Source organism: Pollachius pollachius (genome assembly GCF_949987615.1).
Source record: "Pollachius pollachius genome assembly, chromosome: 19".
NCBI classification, from domain to species: domain Eukaryota; kingdom Metazoa; phylum Chordata; class Actinopteri; order Gadiformes; family Gadidae; genus Pollachius; species Pollachius pollachius.
The window spans coordinates 14,703,956-14,730,614 of record NC_136952.1 but is presented as its reverse complement, the minus strand read 5'-3'; the positions used below and the strand labels follow the sequence as shown (position 1 = coordinate 14,730,614).

The 26,659-nt window shown below is 44.6% G+C and overlaps 3 protein-coding genes across 3 annotated transcripts; 2 read left to right on the top strand and 1 right to left on the bottom strand.

Moving 5' to 3' along the window:
- Positions 1-228: 228 nt before the first annotated feature.
- acsf2 (acyl-CoA synthetase family member 2) lies at positions 229-12,299 on the top strand. Its single transcript, XM_079757174.1, has 16 exons — positions 229-511; positions 1,528-1,723; positions 4,205-4,333; positions 4,509-4,562; positions 4,676-4,794; positions 5,025-5,187; positions 6,770-6,865; positions 7,081-7,232; positions 7,892-7,983; positions 8,754-8,830; positions 9,443-9,550; positions 10,165-10,316; positions 10,532-10,673; positions 10,994-11,104; positions 11,211-11,279; positions 11,908-12,299. The coding sequence occupies exons 1-16, from the start codon at positions 408-410 to the stop codon at positions 11,956-11,958; spliced, it is 1,815 nt and encodes a 604-aa protein (XP_079613300.1). The 5' UTR covers positions 229-407; the 3' UTR covers positions 11,959-12,299.
- Positions 12,300-12,432: 133 nt separating this feature from the next.
- On the bottom strand, positions 12,433-14,134 carry armc7 (armadillo repeat containing 7). Its single transcript, XM_079757175.1, has 3 exons — positions 13,958-14,134; positions 13,632-13,775; positions 12,433-13,435 (listed from the first exon to the last, which is right to left on the bottom strand). Exons 1-3 carry the CDS (start codon positions 14,043-14,045, stop codon positions 13,080-13,082), a joined length of 588 nt encoding a protein of 195 aa, XP_079613301.1. The 5' UTR covers positions 14,046-14,134; the 3' UTR covers positions 12,433-13,079.
- Positions 14,135-19,242: 5,108 nt separating this feature from the next.
- On the top strand, positions 19,243-26,345 carry chad (chondroadherin). The gene is made up of 4 exons (XM_079757493.1): positions 19,243-20,333; positions 22,459-22,622; positions 23,263-23,412; positions 24,520-26,345. The coding sequence occupies exons 1-4, from the start codon at positions 19,545-19,547 to the stop codon at positions 24,527-24,529; spliced, it is 1,113 nt and encodes a 370-aa protein (XP_079613619.1). The 5' UTR covers positions 19,243-19,544; the 3' UTR covers positions 24,530-26,345.
- The last annotated feature ends 314 nt before the right edge of the window (positions 26,346-26,659 follow it).

The following is a 26,659-nucleotide window of genomic DNA, read 5'->3' as shown; positions in this document are numbered from 1 at the left end:
TCAACAAAAAAAATATTGTTGGACAAATTTTTGCAAACCAATGACAAATTATAGGTTGTCAACTTTCAACCTGTTTCTGCAAAGTTTCACTGGTATAGTTCAGCAAGTGCAAAAGTTACACAGTGAGTCATTCTACAAGATAGACTTCGGATAAGTGCCGTCGGGGCAGAAGGAAACGACCAATGCAGACCATTTAAAGCAGTCTGGGCGTTCCATAGAGGTGATGCTTTAAAACGAGCGCGTACACCTTCTTCGGGTTGTTCATGAGAAACGTATTACTTGACTCTTCTTCTTAAAGCATAAGACGAACAACCTGGTTCTGGAAATAGTTCGGCAGAATTCGCAGCGTGCTCGGGATATTTTTCTTTGTTTACGTTTTGCAGGGGAAATTTGCAACGTTGAAAAAAATGTTTCCTAGAGTCGGATTGCAGCTGCAGAATCGTTTCTTTTCTAGGGCAGAACGGGTCTGCAGACCCCTGAGACAGCCAGGTTCACTCGTTCAAAGAAGTTGGTGAGTTGCATTTAGACATCAACTAGGTAAATGATGTGTAGCATAAATGAATTAGTCATCAGAAGAGAAACAGTTGTTACTATGAAACGAATGCACCGTAGACCAGACAATGTTGCAGAACACATAGGCTCTATGTGATGGTTTTCGATAGTAGTCTGTATGTTACGAGACATATCCATTAGTTTTGTTCGAATATTTTCTCCAGTTGTGATGAGGAACTTCCTAAACTCAGATGAACTGCTGCCTATTTGTGATGAATAATAACTGGTGGTGGGGGTGCTCTGTGATTGGAATGCACATTGCACATCTGATACCGAAATGATATCTGATGTAACGTGTACTTTTAACTTGTCATCACTGTAACTTAAAAAAAACGGTAAACTCTACACTTGCAAGCTGGCAAGTCAGTCGGTTGAGACTCAATCTCTCTTTACTGGAGTGGGCCATTGCGAGACCAAACATAATCTCATGAAATCAGACAACTGCCTGATTCCACTCTCAACTTAACTATGCACCGTTTGGTTCTGCAAGGGACAAAAACTGCTTCTGTATGGTACCGAAGGAGTTTTGAAACACTGGCACTTGTAACGTGCTGCAGCACGTGACGGAATAATTCTCCTGACCTGACCCCACGCACACCCACCCCTCCCACCCCTCTGCAGACACAACACTCCTAAGAAAGAATTCATTCTGGGTCATCGTGATATGTCTGTTGCATCTGGTCTAGATAGATAAGATATAGAGATGATGAAATGTTATCACCTTTGTAAAGTTAGCCAGAATGCAGATGTAGATTACAAAGATAAATACGTCTGCAGGAAAATCATAGGTCAACTGAGTTTAATGAAATAATGACTGTTCACTCAGTTGGCCTCTGCCTAGTTTTAAATATGCATAGGCTGCGCTCCAGTGCAATGGGTCTGCTGCGCTACCTGACCACTGGTAGGGAGAAATCTGGCGCTGGGTGAGGAGTCATCCACCTGCTGTTATCCCCTACACATCTCCGCCCCACTCAGTGGCATCTGCGTGGAGAGCCGACCTAGCGTCCCCACCCTCACCACCAGCTACGCCCACGGCACCTCCAGCCGGTCCCTGCGCCACAGCACCATCGGCGAGGCCCTGCTGCAGTCGGTGGAGCGCAGCCCGGACCGCGAGGCCCTGATCTTTCTGGAGGAGGGGATCCGGAAGACCTTCGCCGAGTTCCTGCATGATGTGAGACTGTCCCCTCACCCTCAGCCTCACCCTCTGCATGATTCCCATCAATTAAATCACATAACAGATAACAGACAAGATGAGTCCAAGGGTAATAGGAATTATGCCCTCTATTCCATGTGGCAGTGGAATGAGACACCTGGTCAATGTGTAAAAATTCGTTTTGTGTCCTTGAATCAGTTCGAAGTTTGAGGCAAAGCTTGATTCTTAGGACAGACAATAACATGGCTTTCCATGTATGGTGCAAGTGGAAGCTATTCAACAGTGTCTAAATACTGTATGAGTGTTCTTCATGGGGATAAGTATAGGTAATGTTAGACCGGTTTGTAACCTGTATGTGTGTTTAATGGGGATTAGTAGAGATAACGGTACCAGTTTTTTAACCACCGTAGCTTTTATGTGTGTTCTTGGTGGGGATTAGTAGAGATAGCGTTATACCGGTTTGTAACGACCATAGCCTGTAGTTACATTTTTAAAATACTCTTATTCTTTTTTTGTTTTACTACTTTTTACAGATACTGTAGATATTTTTGGCCTTCATGGGCACGAGAGTACAGAGAAGAAAGAGGGTTGAGAGAGAGGGCATGGCATGTGGGTTACGGCCACAGGCTGGAATTGATCCACCGTGGTGTATGAGCGAGAAAGACGTGGCTAACTGGGGGGGCACGAGGCCGCCCCCATAGCTCCGCTTCTAAACTAGGGGAAAGGTCATCTGGCAAAAACACCTCTGCAGAAATATCACTCCAACCATAAAGAATGTAGAAGTTCCAGCTTTTGCTGACAGAACCTTTATAGATGTATTAATTGTTCATATGTAACTATAATTATTAAGTTGCATTTGTTGAACAGGGATTTGAGGTATTAAACCTAGTGAAAGTATTGATGATCTTTTAGTTTTTGGTGTATCTTCTCAGCACACATGGAATCAACTTGCTGAGTTCTTACAAACCACATGAATGGCAGTTACATAACCACGTGATTTCCACTCACTTTCTGTGTAAATTTGCCTATGGTCCATTATTTGATGATAATGTATAGTGTTTACCTTCGATTACAGTGTTTACCCAGTTATGCTTTAACTAACCTTTACATTTTGAGAGGTTATTGATTTAACTGCACATGAATTGCTCACAAAGCATTGGAAAAGTGTGAAAGGTGTGAAATATTTTATCCCAGGCATGTTCTGTTGAGGACTCCCTGCTTTAATCTGATACCCTGCTGACAGCTAATTCCTGGTAAAAGACCACTGATTGCAACAGGAGAGGCTTTGGCTTTCTTGTCAGTGATCACTGACTGTGTTCTCGTCAGTGATCGGGGTCAGAGTGAGTTTCACATTATCTCCATCGGTTCGAGTAGACCCCACAACAGATCACCAGCTACAAACCAAAACAAAACCCCTCTCCAGTAACCAGCTGTACCGGGCCAACGACCTCAACAGGTTACTGTAGGTTTAAACGACAAAGGGACATGCCTCATGCCTGTGAGCAGTGTTGTGCCTGAACACGTTCATTGAACAATAGTTCATGAACTCGTTCATATTTTGCACTAAATGTGCAATAAAACACGAAAGAAACTGTATTTCGCTACGATACTTGATTCAACCACTCTATTTCATCCTGGACAAACCACAAAGGGGGCTCAATGTTCAAAATACCAGAAAAAAACAAATAGCTCACAGCAACATATTGAAAAAAAGAACATTTTTTGGAACTCTGAACTTAGTTCAAAATTTTGAATTATGAACGTTTAACTGAACTAGTTCATTTTAAAATTTGTGAACTGAACTTTGAACTAGTTTACGTAGAAAGTGAACTTTCCGTATGCTGCCTGTAAGACCCAGCCCTGTCACTGACCCAGATAAAGAAAAGTTTACATTCAATCTCCGAGCCGGATCATGTTGAAAGTTCATCATTGTTGAAAGGAACCAGTGTGGCTTATCATTGAGAGAAGCGTGCTCAGGTATTATGGGAATGCGTCATGTTTTAAGATCTAGATAGGAAAAAGAAATGTGGTGCGTGTGTGTGTGTGTGTGTGTGTGTGTGTGTGTGTGAAACTTGACACTTGGCTCATCCCCACTTAAAAACGTAATTATTTATAAATAATCATCAAAATCAGGAGTAATTAGGTTCTTAGGCTTTGCTGCGTTTACTGTAGTGCAAAGTACTGTTCGGCAATGTGTGCGTGTCACATCATGGCCAATGTTGTGAACTTTAACCACTCCTTCACGGCAGGTTTGTACAGCTGTGAACAACAGTTGCTCGTGAACACCGGAATGCTTGAAGTTAAAAGTTAAAACAAGGTTCTTCTTCCCATGCAGGAAGTCCCAAGGAAAGTGTGTGTGTGTGTGTGTGTGTGTGTGTGTGTGTGTGTGTGTGTGTGTGTGTGTGTGTGTGTGTGTGTGTGTGTGTGTGTGTGTGTGTGTGTGTGTGTGTGTGTTCCCATACGGGACCTGTCTAACATATGGAATGTGTTCTGTACCAGGTGGACCAGACCGCTGCAGGCCTGCTGGCCCTGGGACTGCAGAGGGGGGATCGCTTGGGCATGTGGGGGCCCAACATCTACGAGTGGCTCCTGTATCAGTTTGCCACAGCCAAGGCCGGAATAATACTGGTGAACACACACAGTCTCATAACAGGCAGGACGTACCTGTGTATGAACCACAAACTCATCACAAAGCCCCAGAAACGTACAATTTGTTTTAAACCATGTCTTGATTTGGCAGAAATATTCGTTATGTGTGGCACGGTTCAAGTCCAGTCGGACGTTGTTTGTTCTCGCTCTCCAGGTGTCAGTGAACCCGGCTTATCAGGTTTCCGAGGTGGAGTATACGTTGCGAAAAGTCAGTCCTCATTTTTGAGTGTCTATAACAAGTGTAAAAATAGAGATAATAAAAACAAATAAGGAAATTGAGCGTAAATGAAACGTTGGTGTGCTCTGCTTCTCTCTGGATAGGTGGAATGCAATGCCGTGGTCTGTCCAACAGCCTTTAGGACTCAGCAATACGTTGAAATGCTGAGGAAGATCTGCCCAGAGATCGACTCCTGCACCCCAGGAGACCTTAAGAGCGCAAAGTACGGAGCCAGACTTTCAGATTTCCCTTTTTGTTGTTTTTGTTCAAAACCTAAAAATCGACAAATATGTTACATTCCACACCTATTATGGCCATGCATTCTGTATCAGGGCCAAACCCCGATCATGTTTTCTCTATTGTAAATACATGACAAGCTACATGACCCCTCTGATCCCACTTGGACGGAGCTACCAGCACGCCCTGCTGACCACACCTCCCCTCCGCCCCCAGGCTCCCTCACCTGAGGTCGCTGATCGTCACGGACAGCCGCAACCCCGGGATGTTCCACGTGGACGACGTGAGGCAGGCGGCCGGCAGCGAGCACTCCCGGCTGCTCCAGGACATGCAGAAGAAGCTCTGCTTCGACGACCCAATCAACATCCAGTTCACCTCGGTAACCACGGCGCCCCTTCAGGCGTTGAGCAGCGGCCATCGTCTTTAACGTGGAGCCATTTGTTTCACAGCGGTCATATTAGTAAAATATCTGTGTAACTAACTAACTGAAGAAATAAACCCTTCAAAAATACCCTTCGTCAGCCAATCAGAATGCTGCTGACTCAGCAGTTTTTGGGAAGGAAAATGATATGCAGTTCTGATTGGTGGGCCTACTATGATTTCACAGAGGTCGAGTAATAGTAATTCAATGAGACTAATTTCAAATGACAGTAAAATTGACCAATCATATCTTCCCTCTAAATTGGTTTGATTTTTCGTTTTGCACCTTGGGCCATTGTCTATTTGTCTATATACTTTACTGATTGCACACACAGCTTGTGTGATGGTTAAATTATTTGTCAGGAGGATTTGCATTCTGCAAAGATTATTAAAGTGCAATCAATCAGTTAAGATAGCTGTTTTTAATTTTCGTGATAACTCTCACTCTCTCTATGCTCTTTGCTCGTTGCATTGCTCAGGCTGGACTAGTGTATTCATGTTTCAGAGAGCTCGAATTGTCCTGGGTAACTTCTGCAGAACTATAGAGAGAGGACACAGTAAACTAAGCTGGTGGTCTGCTTTTTTCTTGAAGGGGAAGGGGGGTCAGAGGGCCAAGGTTTAAGAGTCACGGTTTGTGACTGATTAATAGAAACAATGTGCACCTAGGTTACATTTTTTGAAGAAGCCAATGGCTTCTTGGTTGGTGATCCATTAACATCCATTAAATTCCAAACCAGTGTTTAGCAACTCCAATAGCTTTTTATTTGTTTTGTCCAACACAAGTAAGCGGATGCAATTTCCCCTGGACAGGAATTTCCCTCCAATAGTTCCCACAAACAAACAAATCCATAAGCTTTGATTCTGTGTTGACCCGCCGCTCCTAATGCCCTCAGGCTGAGAGGCAGGCAGGGAGAATCCCTGACGGTTCAATGTCCTGGTCATGAGCACAGGGGTTAGTTTTCGATCAAACAGTGGATTTCTTTCTTGCTTCCACCTACTGATTGCAATGGGCTGGCCCAGTGGGGAAAAGCCACATCTGTGTCGCGTTCTACATACATTCATACAACAAGTAGAAAAAAAACAACCATTATGCTTACCCTCGTGGCTTATTGAAATGTTTTTCTGCAGTCAGAAGTTATCACACTGCTTAAAATGCAGCCACCATCTTCAGCCAACTGCCCGTGGCGTGTGCACACCGCGAGAGGGGGGGAGTTGAACTAAGATCATGGCTGATTTACATCTGGACATAGACAAAGTCACAGATTGACCTGGGGCCCAATCCTGTAATTGTCACAACTGGTCTTCACAGCACACTTCCGATCACAGGTTTTGACAAATACTGTATATGTCATAATATACAATATCTACTTTAAGATCTCCATTTTACATAAACCCTTTGTTGTTGTCAATGTCTTGCTTGTTGAATTTCATTTCAACCGTAAAATATATTATCCACACTCAAGAGTGTTAACTTAATGTCTGAACTGTCTAGTGAGTGGTGGGATTGGATCTGTGTTGAAACCTAATGTGTGTGTCTCCAGGGTACCACTGGGATGCCCAAGGGAGCCACATTGTCCCACCACAACATCATCAACAACGTCTGCATCTTTGGCGTTCGCATGGGATACACCTGGAAGGTGAGTTCACTACAAACAAAACTCCCTGCATGGAATTCTTAATAATGATAATATAGATATCATAATTAAATGATTATTGGAATTGGGGCAGGATTAGGTCAGACCCGGAGCATTACGTTACTGTGTTCAGATCCCGATGACCAACCACTACCTGCTGTCAGTGGCTTTGGATAGAGCCTGAATAACTAAAGGGTCCTTCTGCTTTGCGGTCCTAGCCCAAGGTTCGGATATGTCTGCCCGTGCCCATGTACCACTGCTTCGGCTCGGTGGGCGGGGGGATGTCTATGGCGGTGCACGGCACTTCCCTGGTCTTTCCTACTGCTGGCTACGACGGACGGGCTAACCTGGCTGCTGCTGAGAGTGAAAAGTAGGTTATGATTATTATTACCAGCGTGAATGGAGTTTTGAAGTTTGGAGAAACTCTGTGGGAGGAGTTTGGAGAGACTCTGTGGTAGGAGTTTGAAAAGACTCTGTGGTAGGAGTTTGGAGAGACTGTGGTAGGAGTTTGGAGAGACTGTGGGAGGAGTTTCGAGAGACTGTGGGAGGAGTTTGGAGAGACTGTGGGAGGAGTTTGGAGAGACTGTGGTAGGAGTTTGGAGAGACTAGATAAGGTGGCAAATCCTTACCATGTAGACTGACCACTGTAAATAAAATACACTTAAATCCCCTTCTGAAAGCTTCATCCCCTTGTGCAGTTGAGTTTTCTTTTGGTAGAATTAAGAACAAGAAGTTCTGCTATAACACAGAGCACTGCTGGATCACGGGTTAGCCTCAAAGAGGATCTGGATAACCATTGCCCAAAGTGAAAAACCACACAAACCACCCAAGGTATTCTTAACAACGGTAGTGAAACTCTTCCACTGGCGTATTGTCAGATAAAAGAAGAAAGGAACTCAGATTATACAAGGGAACTCTCGAAGCAGGGCTGTGTCAGCATTCTCCGCACAACATTCATTATGGAACTATTGCTTACCACCCTCATGTTAACATATGTTTATATGATGGCGTTTGTCTTCACCCCTATAGGTGCACCTTCATCTATGGCACGCCAACCATGTATGTGGACATGCTTTCCCACTACACGCCCGCAAAGTACGACTTATCCTCAGTGGAGGCAGGTGAGGTAAAAGTTACATTAAAAATCGTAGATTTATCTGTGTCTTGTATTTGTATCATAATGGGGCCCCAAACATTCCAGACTATCAGAAATGAGGAACATAGGATAAAGAGCATGAATATTACAACCTCCCAAAAGGGTGAGCTAATGTTGGCCCTAGCACAGGGCGCAAAGGTTTGAAACGGTTTGGTAGGGAGGGATTCACCATGCGCTGATGCTTATTGAAGAAGCAGTCCAAAAAGACTATCAAATGATAAGTTTTCCTAGCAGAACACCTTCGGTGGGGGGGGGGGGGGGGGATGTTTTTCTCCTTTGTAGGATGTTTCCATATTGTAAATTAAAAATGTAAATGGCCTGCATTTATATAGTGCTTTTCTAACCTATTGGCCACTCAAAGCTCTATACAATATTGCCTCACATTCACCATCCAAGCACACATTCACACACCGACGGCGGCGGAGTCAGCCATGCGAGGCGACAGCCAGCTCGTCAGGAGCAGTTAGGGTTTGGTGCCTTGCTCAAGGACACCTTGACACACCCAGCTAGGAGGAGCCGGGGATCGAACCAGCAACCTTCAGGTTACCAGCCGACCCGCTCTATCTCCTAAACTACTGCCGCCCCAATCTTAATCTTTCATAGCTTGTTGACCTGTTTTAGCATATCTTCACGTCCGTGAATCAGAGAACTATAAATGTAGGCTGATTTTAAATGTATTGATCTTCAGATCAGAGTTCATCGACTCAATGTTTCTTTTCTTGTGTTGCGTTGCAGGCATCATGGCTGGCGCCCCTTGTCCACCTGAGGTTGTGAGGGAAGTCATTTCAAAGATGGGCATCAAACAGATTACAGTGAGTCAAATAGCCCAGTTTATTCAGCAGCTGTGTTAAATGATTTTCATTATTTTATTATTATTATTTTGTATTAATGGATCCATGGCGAACCATTAAATCCTCAAGTTTATCTTGCTGATGTAATACACAGTTAGCATCCAACCTAGTGACAGGCTCCAAATATCCAAACACTGACCTCATGTTAAAACCACGCGACCCCAAGACCATCATACAGCTACATCTTCTAGTAGTACGGTTACCCTCAAGAGAAAACCTCTGAGACAGTGTATCGTAGGCTGATCCACTATAAATAGCAGGAGTGTGTTAGTTCCCTAGAGACTGGTGGGGAATGCAGAGACCAGTATGGAGGCCAGAGTAGGGGTCAGGGGTCACGTGGTGTGATAGGATCAAGCTGGGCTCCCATTGGAGGAACTCAGGGCAAACAAACATGGCTGCCTGACTGAATGTTGGAAGTTTCAAAAATGTCTGGTAATGAAAGACATAGAATGAAAGTTGTTTTTGCTGTATGTGCAGTCTCTTGTAAAGAACAACCTTAAATCCTGCTCTTACACTCCAATGCTCGTGATGTTAAAACAATGATCAATCTACCACATCGCTCATCATTTTCAGCTGGGCTACGGTACGACGGAGAACAGCCCTGTAACTTTCTGTGGGGACCCCCTCGACAACGAGGAGAGGAAGGTGGAGACGGTGGGATACATCATGGACCATGTAGAGGTATGAGCGCCGTAGTGGGTTAGGGTCTCCAGCATCAAAACACAGTGAAATACATGACGATGATGTTGGAAACGTTAGACCACTTGGACCACCTTTTTTTTTCTATTAATAAAACCAGGCAAGCATCCCACTCTGCTACGTACCCAACAAGGACTTACACTTGGCCGAATCCAAAAGCTAAGCAAAACAAAAACTAACCCCCTGGGGGGTCATGGGGGAGGAGTCAGGACCAACTAGTTCTGGAGGCAGATCATAAACATTCAGATGCTGTTTTTTTCTAATGATTTTACTCAAGAAGAAAGTTATTTATTTATTTATATATATACACACATAGTTAGTTGTTGGTGCATATGTATCTTCTTGAGATCTGGATTTCTGTGATAACGCCCTGGTTCCTGTAATCATATTTATACATTTTGTAAGTTTGGGCCAACTCTTACTTAATAAGGAAATTTATCTAATTTGCAATAAATTCAGGTTAATAAATTCATTCAGATTTAAGATGAATATATTATATAGCAAACTGGGGTAAAACTAAGTCGATACAAGTAGGAAATTCAAGTGACCAATTTAATGAAACACTTGTGTAACTTTCATTTGGTTCGCTGCTGCAGGCGAAGGTCGTGAACCCTTCCACTGGGGCGATCGTTCCGCTGGGGAAGACCGGGGAGCTGATGATCCGGGGTCACTGTGTGATGCTGGGCTACTGGAACGACGAGGACAAAACCAGGGAGTGCATCTCCCCGGACGGCTGGTACAAGACCGGGTGAGTGCCGACAGGTGGTCCGTCCGTCTCATCATTTCAGGTTAACCATGTTTTCATGAGCCTGAATGAAACCATTGATCTCACACCACAAAATTGAAAAGTAAAGAAATTAAGATCCCTTCTCTAAAGTGTTTGTTTGTTCGTTTGTGTGTGTGTGTGTGTGTGTGTGTGTGTGTGTGTGTGTGTGTGTGTGTGTGTGTTTGGATATTGTGCAGGGATATTGCCAGCCTGGACGGCTACAGCTACTGCCGTATTGAGGGCAGAATTAAGGACATGATCATACGCGGCGGAGAGAACATCTATCCAGCAGAGATCGAGCAGTTCCTCCACACGCATCCCAAAGTCATGGACGCCCAGGTAGTGCTGCCCATCAGCCAGTCGGGTCCAGGGAGCTCCCACTGGGTAGAATGCTTATAGGGCAGCAGTGGGTCAGGGGTTTGACTGGCAACCTGATGGTTGCTAGTTCGATCACTGGCTCCTCCTAGCTGAGTGTCAAGGTGTCCCTGAGCTAGACACCCATGTGTGTGAATGGTTGAATGTAAGGCATTAATTGTAAAGTGCTTTAAGTGGCTACTGGTTAGAAAGGCGCTAGCAAAGGGTGAAAGGGACTTTTATCTCTGTGTTCGCAGCGGAGACGGTGAAAGGTTGTTCATATGTATTCTCCAACTATACCCCAGGTGGTTGGTATTAAGGACCAGCGGATGGGAGAGGAGGTCTGCGCCTGCATCATGCTCAACGAAGGGCAGGAATGCACCGCAGAAGAAATCACAGCGTTCTGCAAGGGCCAGGTAAGATAATTGAAACTTCTGGTTCAGATGGTCCTACATGATCGGGCAAAGAACCTTCTGAAGTCATAGCTAAAATATTGTCATATTTCTTATCTGGTGCTGTCAGATCGCCCATTTCAAGATCCCAAGATACGTGATCTTTGTAGACCGCTACCCGCTCACCGTGAGTGGAAAGGTAAGTTCCTTCAGGACCATTTTTATAAGACACAGCATTGTTCTGATTTTCCCCTTAGGTACAGATTGCTCAATAGATGCAGTGAAGTATAGCTCCCTGGTTGGTGTTCCTTTTGTAAATTGATTTCAACCTGGAGTTAGCCGTCCTTGCAGTTCATGTGCAACACATAAGGTCATGGCCGCTACCATTTAACACTTAACTCTTACTTACGTAACTGTCCGAATGATTAATGAGACGCCCCTCTGAAGTAGGCAGTCTGAAAACTCTACATCATTTAAACGAGTTTAAAAACAACCGTACTGTTCAGTAAATAAGTTATAAATAAACAGAGACTCAAGTTAACATATACTCAGTATACGCTTATCTTCTCAGAAGAGGGCTTAATCACAACAGGAGTAGGAAGGACTTCCATCATATCTTGCTGGAGGTTGACTAATTCGGGCGTCATAAATTCAGCTGTGCGATAATATCGTATCACTTTGCCATCCCTCATGTTAAGTAGGGCAGATGTCAAGGACTAATAGGTTATTGACTATATCAAGATGTAGCCGTTTCTAGGCTATAGCCTAAAACCGCCATAAACGCCTTCCCCTCAAACACTTTGTTTTGATTCACCCCTCTTTTTCAGGTTCAGAAGTACAAACTAAGCGAGCAGGTTGAGAAGTTGCTGGGACTTTGAGGACAGATGGAACAGCTTCTTCCTGTTCTGTTACCAAAGGAGTTCTCTATGGAAAGAGTTCAGGAGTCACCCATTGCATCAGGACATTTTTAATGCAATATTTTAACCGTCCAAAATAATTATCAAGCCGTCCAATGAGGGACAGATAAAGCTGTTTGTGATGATAAACAGGAAGTGCAAACCAAAGTTTTAAACAGAGTAATAAACACAATACCACCTTGAATATTAATATTAATGTTTAGATGGCATTAAACAGTCTTCATGACTATTTTAAATGTATATTATAAATATATGTTAACTTTTATTTGCAATCTTTACATTGTCAGTCCTTTACGAGTTCACTCAATAAAAACAATGTTGAAATATTTTAATCCTGACATTTAATTTCACTGGAATACATGTATAGAAGAATGTAGCCAAACACAGCTTTTAAGACCATTCATTTAAAATGACGTTTAGTTGGGAAATAAATCTTTAATATTAATAAGAAAATCGTCCTGCAGAGAAGGCTGCTTTGTCGCCCTCCTGTGGCAAATAATCACATTGACTGCTCCAGTCTTACCCCATTACAACAACCCAAAGTAACAACTGATTCAGTATTCACTTGTTCATTTAATGTTTGACACAATAGAGTAGCCTGCCATTTTTCAAAAGTAAAAACTAAATGAAAAATCTTTTTTTTTTTTGCAATTCTTTAAATATCAAAATACCAAAAACATGCACAGTTTTAATAAGTAACAAAACCCAAACTAGGTTCCTCTCGCAGAGAGATGATTCACTCTCCCATAAAAAGGAAGAAAACCACCCGGCTGCATGGAGACAGCACCCCAGTGATACAGCACCCCAGGGACACAGCACCCCAGGGAGACAGCATCCCAGGGATACAGCACCCCAGGGAGACAGCACCCCAGGGAGACAGCACCCCAGGGAGACAGCACCCCAGGGAGACAGCACCCCAGTGATACAGCACCCCAGTGATACAGCACCCCAATGATACAGCACCCCAGGGAGACAGCACCCCAGTGATACAGCACCCCAGTGATACAGCACCCCAATGATACAGCACCCCAGGGAGACAGCACCCCAGTGATACAGCACCCCAAGGGACACAGCACCGCGTCTTAAGGGCCTGAGTCCGCGGGCAGCGGGATCCCCAGCACCGTCTGCGGGCCGCCCGGCATGGCCTGCTGTGCCCGGGCTACCTGCGGCCCCGTGCAGCAGTCCTGCAGGAACACGCAGGCCAGGTTCCGCAGACGGGGGCTCTCCGACAGGGAGAAGCGCAGCATGCACTGCACCACGGCCGGCCCCGTGACCTGGGGCCGCGACGCCGGCGTGGTCAGGTTCATGAGGGTGGTGATGGCGGAGAGGACGATCTCCTCCCTGCGGCCGGAGAGGCAGGCGGTGACCAGTGGGATCCCTCCACTCTCCAGGATGAGGTCCCGGCACTCGCGGTCCATGCTGAGGTTGCATAATCCACCTTGGAACGCAGCACGGGGAACATACAGAGCAGCTGTTGGGTGAATGCTTCAAATGAAACCGTTTGATATCAGAGGTTGAGGATGTACGCTAGTGGAATACATTACATAAAATGTACTTTATTCATTACAGATGGGGAAGTAGTGAATACACATATGTATACTAGGGATTCAGTATTGTGTGTGCTTCTCTCTCACCCATTCCAAACTCGACAAAGTTCTCGTTATCTTCGGTGAGCATGTCCAAAAAGAGATCAGTCACCTGTAGCATCCTCAAATCTTCCATGTTTTTCGGGTCGTACGAAAAGTTGGCCAGGTTTGCCAAGACTTGCTCCTTTGCCTCTATAACAAATATGACATTCAAATGTGAGAGAGGTTGAGCACATATTAGTACGTAGTTATACACAGATTAACTTAATATTCGTTTTGGAGATGTTTCTTGTTCTGTTGTTCACGTTCAATAAACAGGAAATTATCAGAATGTGTTATATACTATTTCATATACAAAACCAAGTAGCACATACCATCATTATCAGTGTCTTGAAATTCAGTTACCAGCGTTTGCAAATAGTCAAACCTATCAGACCGGTCAGAGGAGCGCTTCCTGGACATTTTTATAAACGATGTTCATAATCAGATTGAAGACTTTTTAGGTCAAGGAATTATCAAATAAAACTACTCAATTGTAAACAAATAACAACGTCCTGTATCGGGCGGAAGCAGCGTGACGCACTAGTCCGTCACTGAAACTTGTTGGCGGAACCATGTCACGAACAAGTTTCCGCGCTACAATACTATGGAAATCATGGATAACCTCAAGCAATATGTTGGCTCTAAATGTACTCGACCATTCTTCTGACATTATACTATTTATAGAAAATATTGTCTCACATAATTTTACCTCAAACCTTTTATAAGAAAAGTGGAACGGAAGTCGTGGTTGATCTTTAGCGGCGAGAAAGGTCAACGTGACAACTGTGTGGGGGGCGTGTGTGTGTGTGTGTTGTGTAACTTTGCCACTGTGTGTATGGTTACTTTGAACGTAATTGAAAGGCTATATTGTAGTATTTTGTTGTGCAATTTACAATGAATCCCCCACAGTTGTCCGCTGGGAAACGTCTCGCTAAACCGATTTTGTTTGGGACGCTGATCATAGGACTGACCACTGTCTTCTACAACAGGTATGGGTTTTTAGCTCCTCATTGACTGGGTCGCGTGGATAATGTGATGATAATTAATTGTTGTAATGACAGCTATCCAGGTGGAAATAGTCATGTACATTGTTCTGGTTAGAGTATGGATAGGTTTAGTTTACTGATAGGGTTTGGTTTTAAGGTCAGGGTTTAGTTTAAATGCTGGTTTTAAGGTTTTGAACTTTTGGTTAGGGTTTTCCTCTGGTTTCAGGGTTATATTTTAAGGGGGAGATTGTTGTCGGGCTGGGTTTTGGTTTTAGGGTAAGGTTTTGGTTTGAGGGTCAGGGTATGCTTCTAGTCTCAAGGTTTGGTTTTAAGGTCAAGTTTGTTCATGGGTTGGGTTTGGTTCCAAGGATCCCAGTACGGGCCCCAAAGTGCCATGGACCACAGGGTCCAGGTTCCCGAAAAACCCAGAAGGACCTCAGGCGGGGACTGAAGTCCTTGGGACCCAGGACATCTGGGGACTGAAGTTAAACAAAAGGAATGTCTGTCTTCTGTGCCATATAATTGATGTCGGTATATCTTATGTCATTTATTATTGGTATCCTCCCCCAGCAATATGTTCTTCGGGGACGTGGAAGAGCTCAGAGCCAAGGAGCGGGCCCGCAATGATGCAAAGCTGCAGGAAGTCCTGGAAAGGAGACAGAAGCAGATAGAGCACCTGATGGAGAAGAAAGGAGGAGCTTGAGTCAAAGTTCCCATGTCCTGTTGGAGACCATTCCTAGAACTCTAATCAATTGCTTTTCAAAATGGACAAATTGATTGATGGCGAAATCGAAATTAAAGTGTGATCAATGTTGCCCAGGAGTATCCGATAGGGAGCAATGTTCACTCCATCAATTTGTAAAGGGAGCAAACAATGTATTAGCTGTTCGAGCTCTGCATGCATGGAATTGAGTCCCTTAAAAGTCATGCAAGAGAGTATTGTTGTAAGATGAATTAATTGTTTTTTCAATTTCGTTTTTTTCCTTTTTCACCTCATTATGTATGAATTGAATTATTTCCCAGTTCTAAAACAATGATGTAAATGGATTGTAGGATTTGATAAAAAAATATTTAATGAACATTGGATTGAAAAAACGTAAATAGTATAGGATCACAGCAACCCTACCACTCTGCTGGGAATATCACTGGATGAAAAGAGTGATAATATAGTAGTACTCACCTAAACGTCATTGGATCTCAAAATAGTATTCTAGCTAAACAACGTCTGTATGAAGGAGTCAGGCTGTGAAGTGGTTCCAATGAAGTCCATGATTCTTTTAACTTTAGAAAGTCTGAATGAAGGGGAATCCTTCTATTAGGGGTCGTTTGTCAAATTTTGCTGCTCAAAAAACTACTTCACTTGTTCCAGATTGAGCTTGAGTGTTGCTTAATTTTTCCTATATTTAGCAAATAAACGCCTCACCAAAATGCACTGCAAATTTCCGTGTCCCTTTTTTTTAAGTAAAACTTTACAAACTGTACCCCATATCCTGGGGCCAGACGTTCAGTCACATGTATGTCTATTCGCAAAGGATGTAGATAGCATACACTTCAAAAATGAGATACAGAAACGCAGTGTATCGCATTCTATGGTATCGTCTTTAATAGGAACCTACGAATTAATAGGGATTAAATTGTAATTTAAGGACGGGATAATAGCGTATTGGTGTATGACTGGAGCAGGTATACGAAGAATGCGGGGTTTTAAATAACCACATGAGGGCGACACTGAGGCCTTTCTCAGCAAGGAATCTACCAAAGGAATTTCTGTTATTGGCAACAATCAGCCTCTGCTTTATAGATTTATGCAAAAGCACATCCAAATAAATGTACTAAATTATCTACAGCTCACACCTAGTCTAAGATAAATAAATAAACGACACAAATATCCTGAACAATGGCAAATTATTTTGGTGTAACTGGCAACTGGTTTGCTAACTGGGAGCATTCCTCTCCCTTTGATTATTTAAATTTCAGTGGTTTCTCAAGAGCAAGACATTGAAAACTGACGGGAACTATTATTTAGTGCTGTATGAGAAAAATGTTGGAATCACATCTCGATCCAAAATAGAAACCCAAGGAATCCAAAGTGTGGAGTCCAGAGCCGTGAGCCAGGAGCCCTTGTTTGTTTTGATCCGGGCCCCTAAGAGCTATTCCTGGTCTTAAACTCCAGGTCTAGACGACATGCGATCCTGCTGCCCAGCGCCAGGTATGTAGACGTTGCATGTACCTTGGTGTGTGTGTGTGTGTGTGTGTGTGTGTGTGCGCGCGCGCGCGCGCGTGCGTGTGTGTCGGTCTGAATGGAATTTATAGGCAAAAAAATGTATATCTGTTTCTCAGTTTGATGAAAAAAAGGTAAACACATGTTCAACTCTGATAACGTATTATAAAAGTGGATTAAATAGTTTGGTTTGCAACACCTGGGTCTAATCACAATCGTTCCTGGATTCTTCGGAAATTCTCTGTTTATTGTTGCAACCATTATTTTGGGTGACGGTTCAAATATTTCTAACATTTGCAGCACTGCTCTGTATATTCAAAGTCCCGATACAATGCCATGGGCGCCTCCTGGAATCTCTCCGTCTAGACCTGGTGACAGAACAGGAAGAAGAGGGAAAATACGTGTTAGCTTCTTACATTCCAATAAGAAATCATTTCCTTTTTCTTTCCTCCAAATCTAAGCAATCTCTCCACCTACTCACTTAGTTTGATCTTCTGAATCTTATCGAGTTGAGGGGAAAAAGTGTGATTCTGTGAATTCAAACATTTCGACAATTGAACATCTCGGATGCAGAACATTTTCTTTCCATTAGCGAGACTATTCTCCATGTCCTCCGATTTAAATCCAAATGAAATAAATATATGATGATTACATTGAACTACTTGATCAATGTACGTAACTAGGATTATATTTTTACACATTAAACACACTAAAATAAATAGAAAAAGGGCTATATGACACACATATACACCTCAAAACAATTCATATGCAACAAATTCCTAAATAATAATAATATTAAAGTCCCAGTATCTGTGGCTGTCGCAGATCTGTAATCATTTTATTCAGCCTCAATGAAATGATACGCTGGCCTACCTGTCCATCTACCTACCTACCTACCTGCACTCACATGCCCATGCACTCATTGCGCCCGGCAGGAGTCTTCCACAAGGCTTGGCAGACCAATTGCTGTCCCGTGTTTTGGGGGAGTGGCTTTTGAGGTAGGCCTGTAAAGGATATTTTCTTTTGAAAATAGTTTACTCTGGCTGGTTTCTCTAAATTGCCTAACCTAGCTTTAAGAAAGTAAATGCAAATATTAAAATGAACAAGAAATGACAAAATGTGAAACACATTGATTGAATTGCAACCATAATTAGTAATAGTTTTATTTAGTTTTGCTTAACTTTGGTTAAGATTAATACTGTGAACGTTTTAGTGGGTTATGGTGCTGTTCCACGCAAGAACAGCACCATATATGTAGGTGTAGTGCACATACTGATGCACACACTGTTCTGTTTAAGGTCCATCTGATTTATGTTTTCCTGGTGGACGGAAAAGGAGATGCAGGAGAGAAGCAATTGCTGTGAATGTCTACCCGGACATTTCTTTATCGAAGATGTGACATTCCCAATAAAATGCTAAATTTCTTGAGCAAACTCTAGATTCCAGTTATCCTGGGTGGAGAGATGGGCCCCCCCAGAAATCCATCCATCTGGGTGGCCATGGCAGTCGGGGGCCAGAGCCAAGGGTTAGAGGCCGGTAGGGCGCAGAAGCATGTCCTCATCACCTCCTCCATCTATCCACCTAAAGCCCCTCAGCGCTGGGTGCTGGAGGGGCTCCGCTGTATAACCCAGCATTCCTTGCAGCGACACACCTTGAGCATAACCTTGAACATAACTCTGTGGCTCCTACCTTTTCCATCCTGAACTACGGAAACCCAATAGCCCCAATCGCCTCAGCGCGTCCCGGGGTGCACCACAGAGAGCCTTTATATAAGAGTCCACTCCTTACATAAAGAGGCAAAAAAAATAAGCATAGAATTAAACGTTGGCATCTAAGAACCTTCACTTCTCTGCGAGACGGGGAAGAAAAACGGAGAAAGAGAGAACCTTTCCAATTGTTATGACTTGAAACACCTTGCCAAACATCTGGAAGATATTTTAGTTTAAAAAACACAGTGTGTCTCTGTTTCCTGACACCAGACTGGCAAACAATAGCAATGCCCGACCCGGCGTCTCCATGTACCAAACCTATTGTCCTTGACAGACAAGGGGACATGCTCCTCTGATCTGTATAATACTAATGCATGTATAACAAATGACATGATATTGTCACTATTCAGATGGTTATGCAGATTGTTAACATATATGTATTATATTGCATTCTACAGTTTTATCTATACCTATGAATATCAATTATTTTATTCTATTTAATTATTCCTATTGGTATGTTTTATGTCAGGGAACAGTCACCTGTTTATTATAGTTTTGAATCCTGATAAGACACCTAACTTCCTTTTATTTTCGATGTCCGAAACCTGTAAGAGCCCTCCTCAGGTTTCTTTGCCTCCCTTCAAATAAATGTTATAAATAGTGCTGTGTTCTGTCGACTTGCCGCCCTCGTCTCAAAGCGTCTCACTGCACCGCTCTGCTTCTCTCAAAGTCACACAACCTTCTCTCCGCTTTCTCACATACCCACCAGTTCACCTTTTGCCTCTACCCTTCTCTCCTTCTCTCTCTCTCTCTCTCTCTCTCTCTCTCTCTCTCTCTCTCTCTCTCTCTCACACCCTCTCCCTCTGCAACGGGCTCGGCTTTTCCTTTTAAAAAAGATCTTTTTCACAGCAGGTTGTTGTCCGAGCTCAGACCGCCCGTCCGCTCCGGGGTAACGGACGACTTTGCAGCCTGTTGGCGTTTCTGCGATCGCCAGGTGAGAGGCATGTGTTCGGTGTCTTCCTTACTGCTGCTGGGGAGCTGTCTCCTGGTGCTGGCGCCCACGGCCCAGGCAGCCCCGGCGACATGCCCCAGTCAGTGCCACTGCCACGGGGACCTCCAGCACGTCATCTGCGACAACGTGGGCCTGAAGAAGATCCCCCGGGTGTCGGAGGCCACCAAGCTGCTCAACATGCAGAGGAACCCCCTGGGAAGCCTGCCCACGGGCTCCTTCAGCGAGAGCAAGGGCCTGGTGTCACTGCACCTGCAGCACTGTCAGATCCGCGAGGTCGCCGGCCAGGCCTTCAAGGGGCTCAAGAAGCTCGTCTACCTCTACCTGTCCAACAACGACATCGCCAGCATCAAGCCCGGCGCCTTCGAAGACCTGGCGGAGCTCACCTACCTCTACCTGGACGGCAACCGCATCGCCGACCTGCCCAAGGGCGTGTTCGCGCCCATGGTCAACCTGTTCATCCTGCAGCTCAACGACAACCGGCTCCAGGAGATCCGGCCGGGGACCTTCACGGGGGCCAAGGACCTGCGGTGGCTGCACATGAGCGGCAACCAGCTGAGCGCCCTGCAGCCGGGCTCTCTGGACGACGTGGAGAACCTGGCCATCCTGCACCTGGACCGGAACAGGCTGACCTCCTACCCCCTCGCCGCCATGAGCAAGCTGAGGGTGGTGGAGGAGCTCACGCTGGGCAGGAACCCCATGAGGAACATCCCGGACCTCGCCTTCCAGAGCTTCGGACGCTACATGGAGAGGCTGCACCTGGATAACATGGGTCTGATTAAGGTAGGCTGTGGAGATGAGATGGAGACCATGAAATGTAGGATCAGAGATATTGTGTTATAATAGGTATTTTCACCATGGGCCGACCTTGACATATTGTACAGACCCTTTCAATTGTGTATAAGAAACACAATCTGTGGCAATCAGTCGCAACCGAAAATATTGGTTTATGTATTTCAAATATTTTGAAGGGATGAAACCTTCACTGGTGTAAAATTTCAAGTGATCAGTATAGCACCTAAAATCTTTTAATTATCCAAAAATGTGTATCTCATTTGAGAGCGACCATTTGTGTGACTTGGGCAAACATCTCCTTTTCCTTTCCCACAGAAATATTTACAAAATATGCAAATGTGCCACATGTGACCACAACCTTTAACCTCTCCCAGGCCACGGTGTGCTGTTAGCAGCCCATGTAGTTAACCCCAGGGCACGGGGTAACAATGACACATACCGATTGCATGGTTTATGTATTAATAGAATGATGGAACCATGCCAGAATGGTAAATACTTATTTTTGAGCATCGTTCCAGCATTAACGATAGAACAGTAAGTATATGTATTTAACCATCAATTGTATCCATCAGTGGTCTCCCTCTGTATTTTGTCTCAGGACACAATCTTTGAGTTGTTACAACTCTCCAGTTTAGAAGTCAAAATAAAGAGCTCTACCACCACAGCATATCATACCTCCAGAGATGAGGCTGCGACTGCACAGCAAACAGCCAACTCTCCGGCTGTTTATTCAGCACCTACATTTCTACATTGAACAGCGTACAGTAAACGCTCTGTGTCTCGGTCGCCGTGCCATTCATGTCTCATTTCAGAGCATATTTGAGGTCGATCCGATACTTGCACGAACCTTTTGCCACACTATTGAGACATCGGAGACGGGGGTGGAAATTGTGAAATAACAAACTCTCTGGGAGCTTGGTAAATGTGTGAGAACCAGGTGGTGGTAACAGTAGGGGATGTGGGTGGGGTTGGTTGGTGGGAGGGGGGCGCTGGTGGAGCAAATACAGTCAGATGGATTAAGCCAGTTTCGAGGCCAAATGCGAGTGTTACTAGGTTGTTTTTATTTGCTGGACTCTGGCCAAGCATGTCCCAGGCTATTTATTGCACAAGGTGTTATTTTCAGCTCTGTGTGTGCTCTCCTATCGCCTCGGAGGGACTTGTAAACAGGTCAGCAGAGGTTAGCAGACAGGTAAATAGAGTGCGACGGAGGGGAGGGGAGGGGGGGGGGGGGCGTGTTCCATGTCCCACGATGAAGCCAGTATATTTAGCCCGGCAGTGCCCTCTGTGAATGGACAATTGGGCCCTTTGCAAGCCTTTCCTGGCAGAGGAGTGGACCAGAGAGGGAGGAGAGAGAGAGAGAGACAGAGAGAGAGAGAGACAGAGAGAGAGAGAGAGAGAGAGAGAGAGTGAGAGTGCAGGAGAAAGAGAAAAACAACCTACCTATGCTGGAAGTCATCCATCTTCCACTACTTTAATACCTCCACCTCTCCTCTAATGATCTCCTCCAGCCTTCACCTCCTCTAATGTTCTCCTTTCACCTACCATGACTCCACCTCTCCTCTTATGTTCTCCTTCAGCCTCCACCTCCTCTAATGTTCACCTTCAGCGTACCCTGCCTCCACCTCTCCTCATATTTACTCCAGCCACTGCAGTGGAAATTTCCAAAGCACAAGTGGACAGCTGCTCAACTGCGGGGAGAATTGAAGACGACGATAAATCAAAGGCCCGTTCAGAGCACACCTTCCTCTGCCTCTTTAGGAACATCAAAGCTGACAGGATGAAGACTGTTTAGGAGGTGATGGTCTGCAGCTCTGCTCTGAAGCCAAATGGCCAGAGCTTAAGTAGCTCACCGTGCTGAATACTTTTGTGTATAGCTCCCCTACAGTGCTGGGCCTTGGCACAAACACAGGCTGCACCTTAGGTGGAAATTCAGGAGCTCTGGTTTGCTTGGATGTATATCAAACATCGTCTGCGAATGTGGCCTCGAACCATGCCCATTTTTCACAGCTGCACAGATACATCATGAACTACAAACGATAGGGTCGACATCCCCGGAGGACAAAGGTGAAGATGCGTACATTAAGGTCCAATGCGTTTCTGTTGGGGTCCTCAGTTCTCAGACGGTGCGTTCACCGGCGTGACGGCGGTCAAGTCCCTGCACCTGGAGGGCAACAAGCTGAGGACCCTGCCCAGGAGCCTGGAGTTCAGCACCCTCACCAACCTCACCCTGGCCCAGAACCCCTGGACCTGCTCCTGCACCCTGGCCCCGCTCCGACGGTACCGGGGACACGGCAAACACGTACACAGGCCATACACAACACCGTACACATGCCATACACACTAGACACGTACCGTACACAGGCCATACACAACACCGTACACATACCATACACACTAGACACGTACCGTACACAGGCCATACACAACACTGTACACATACCATACACACTAGACACGTACAATACACACTAGACACGTAACGTACATAGATTATACACATACCATACATAGACTATACTCGTACCGTACATATACTATACATGTATCTACACAGGTACCATAAATGTACTATAGTTGTAGGGGGTAGCACAGTGGCTTGGTTGGGTCTTCAGGTTTTTGGTTTGAATCCAGTGTTCATATCATACTTGAGCAAGATGCCTAATCGCTCCCTGCTCATCAATGAGATGCATCTACAATTTGCTGAAAATCGCTTCATAAATATATAAATATAATACCAAAATCAAATAATAGAACAATAAATCTGAATACAAAACATCTGTTCATTTGACCATTTCCACCATTTGTAAAAAAAAAAATCCAATCCCCTTTTATTTGTTTGTTTTGCTGTTAATCAAACATGACCTTGGTAGAGCTAGGCACCAACCGATTCGTGGTCTTCTTCCCCTGCTGTGGACAGGTGGATGGATTCCAGTCGCATCCGCCCAGACGCCCTCTGTGCTTCACCAGTGCTGCAGAAAGGCAAGCAGGTCAGAGACAGCAGCGCCTTCAGCAGCTGCAAAGTCAAGACCAAGAAGGCCAAGAAGGACACAGAGCTCCCATTGAACAGGTGACACAGTCACTCCACTCACTCCACAGTCACTCCACAGTCACTCCACTCACTCCAGTCACTCCACTCACTCCACAGTCACTCCACAGTCACTCCACTCACTCCACAGTCACTCCACTCACTCCACAGTCACTCCACTGTCACTCCACAGTCAATCCACTCACTCCACAGTCACTCCACTCACTCCACAGTCACTCTACTGTCACTCCACAGTCACTCCACAGTCACTCCACAGTCACTCCACTGTCCAGCCAAAGTCACTCCACTCACTCCACAGTCACTCTACTCATGTCACTCATTCGCAGTCATTACACTGTCTGACCAGTCACTCCACTCACTCCACTGTCTCTCCCCAGTCACTCCACTCACTCCACAGTCACTCCACAGTCACTCCACTGTCTCTCCCCAGTCACTCCACAGTCACTCCACTCACTCTCCAGTCACTCTACAGTCACTCCAATCACTCCACAGTCACTCCTCAGTCACTCCACACTCATTCCACTGTCCCTCCAAAGTCACTCCACTCACTCCCCAGTCACACCCCAGTCACTCCACAGTCAGTCTACTCACTCCACAGTCACTCCGAAGTCACTCCAGTCACTCCCCAGTCACTCCACTCACTCCCCAGTCACTCCACATTCATCCCCCCACTCCAAAGTCCTTCGAAAGTCATTCCACACTCCCTCCATAGTCACTCCACAGTCACTCAACATATTGGAGACCAAAGTAATAACAGGAGTAACGAAATGTGTTCTGACATTTAGGGAGATGATCCACACTGAACATGGCATAATTCAGCTTCAAACATAATATTGTTCATAACATAGCATTGGTTGTAGAGGTCAGTCCCATTTTAAATCCCAGCTGTTTATACTGGGAGGCTGGTGTTTTGGAGCGGCTTGTAGCTGGAATCACAAAGGAATAGAGGGTTTGGACATAACCTCTTGATGTTTCTCCCAAATTTCCAGAGAACTCTGGGTTCTCGGTCCCCATCTGGGCCATTTCCCTTCCAGCTCTGCGGTCCAGCTAGTGGAGTGTCCAGCTGGAGCCTCTGGCCAGGGGCAACACTCGCTTGACTCAGCCTCTCTTTCTTGTGTCCTTCTGCAGGCTACGCTGAGGGGGGGTCAGGTGACCAGCGATGCTCCAAAGAACGCTACGCTACATGTGCTGCAAGACCAACACACATACACATACAAACACACTCACACACACTCACACTCACACACACTCAGACACACACACACACACACACTCACACACACACACACACACACACACACACACACACACACACACACACACACACACACACACACTCAAATGCCCCAACGCGTGTTCATGCTCGCACACACATGAACTTACAGAAACACAAACACCCAAACAAACTAAAAATACTTAATGCTTTAATATACAAACTATACGTTTCAATAAAAACATGTTTTATATAGAAGCGGCGATCAGTCAAAGAGTACCTTCAGTTACGAGTTGTCCTATGAGAGCAAGGTTAATGCAAAAGTATGTGATACATGTGTGCGACACCGAATTCTTACGAGATTCAATAAAACTAAAAGTTGAAATATCCCAAAAAATATATATATATGTTTATACCGTGTTCATTTCCCTCTCCAAATCCTAACAAGATTAACATTACTTATTACTGGTGAGCCAGCTTTTGAAACAACTGGGACAACAAGTTCCATTTTATACTGCGTGACATGGCATTGATTTAAGTCCCTTTTTCTTTCAGTGCGTTGGCAATGACTATAAACTGCACATACCGCAGAGAAAACAGAACTGTATCCAAACATCCATCTCCTTTCATTTATTTTTTGTCATGTCAAGTCATTTGTGAAACTTCTTACTGCTAACATCCTTAGGCAGCCATGTTTGTTTTCCCTGGGTACCTCCAATTGGAGCCCAGCTTGACCCCATCACACTCCATGTGCCCTGACCCCTACTCTGGCCTCCATATTGGTCTCTTCATTCCCCACCAGCCTCTAGGGAACTAAAACACTCCTGATACTTATCGAGGATCAGTAGAGGATTTTCTCTTGAGGTGAACCGTACAACTAGCAGGTGTAGATGTATGATGGGCTTGGGGCCCCATGGTTTTAACATGACATTTACAATAAGGGCCTTTAGCAGACGCTTTTATCCGAAGCAACTCACTTAAGTGCATTTGTCGGTGTCGGTGTCGGTGAAGGGTCACAACAATATATCGCTGTTGGCACAGTAAAGATATTATTATTGAAATGGCAAGGTTAACCTAGCCACACATTCCCCGTATACAACCAAGATAGCTAGGACAACACGTTACATAATGCCAAGTACTTTTTTTAAGTGCCAGGATGTACAACATGCAAAAAGTGTGTACATTAAGTGCCAGGACGGACAACATACAATAATTTTGTTAGAGGGGTGTTTTTAGAGGAGCAAGGAGGGGCGGTTGTGGGTAAGGGAGGAGGCTGTAAAGAGTCAAGGTGAACATTGGGTCAGTGTTGGGATATGAGGAGACTATCTGTAGGCTGGATGCATCCAGCCTACAGATAGTCTTAACATCAATGTAGTCCTACTTTGGGACTTATGAGCAAGTTGTATGAGGGCTCCCACAGGTGAACTATTGGTTTGGAGGCTATTTAGTTTAATATACATCATCATATTAAGTTAATATTTACTGAAACAAATTTGAGTTGGTCTTTATGCTATGCTCGGTGCCATTGTGTTTTTGTCATATTCACTAACCTTTTTATATCTCAAATATTCGATTAATTATTAAAAAAATAATTAACAATTATGGACCAAATATCAAGAGTCGTATATGTCATGCGTTAAATGTGGAGAGATTTCTGATGCACATAAACCTTCTTTGCAGTTTCCTTGACTTTGGGGAGTGATAATTGCTCACATCAAATAATAAAAGCTTCCAAAACTAAGTCGTGTTTGTTATGAACGCTTTGAAAACCCACACTTATTCTGTACCAGCAGGGCATTCATTCCTTATTTGCAAGGATCCAAGGAACTTTAATTACCAAACAACTAAATGGAAGCCCTTCTCTTTGTTTAACAATAGCTAAATTGCATCATATTATTTAACTAATAAAAAATACTATTGAAAGATTATCAGGGAATATGTATTAGTTCGTCCAGCCTGCTAGCCTGCTATTAGTTTGCCACCCAATGTACCTTCCATTCCCAACTTCAGTGGAACTACCGTTTGCACTGCTGAGAAAGCCTTACTTTAAAGCAC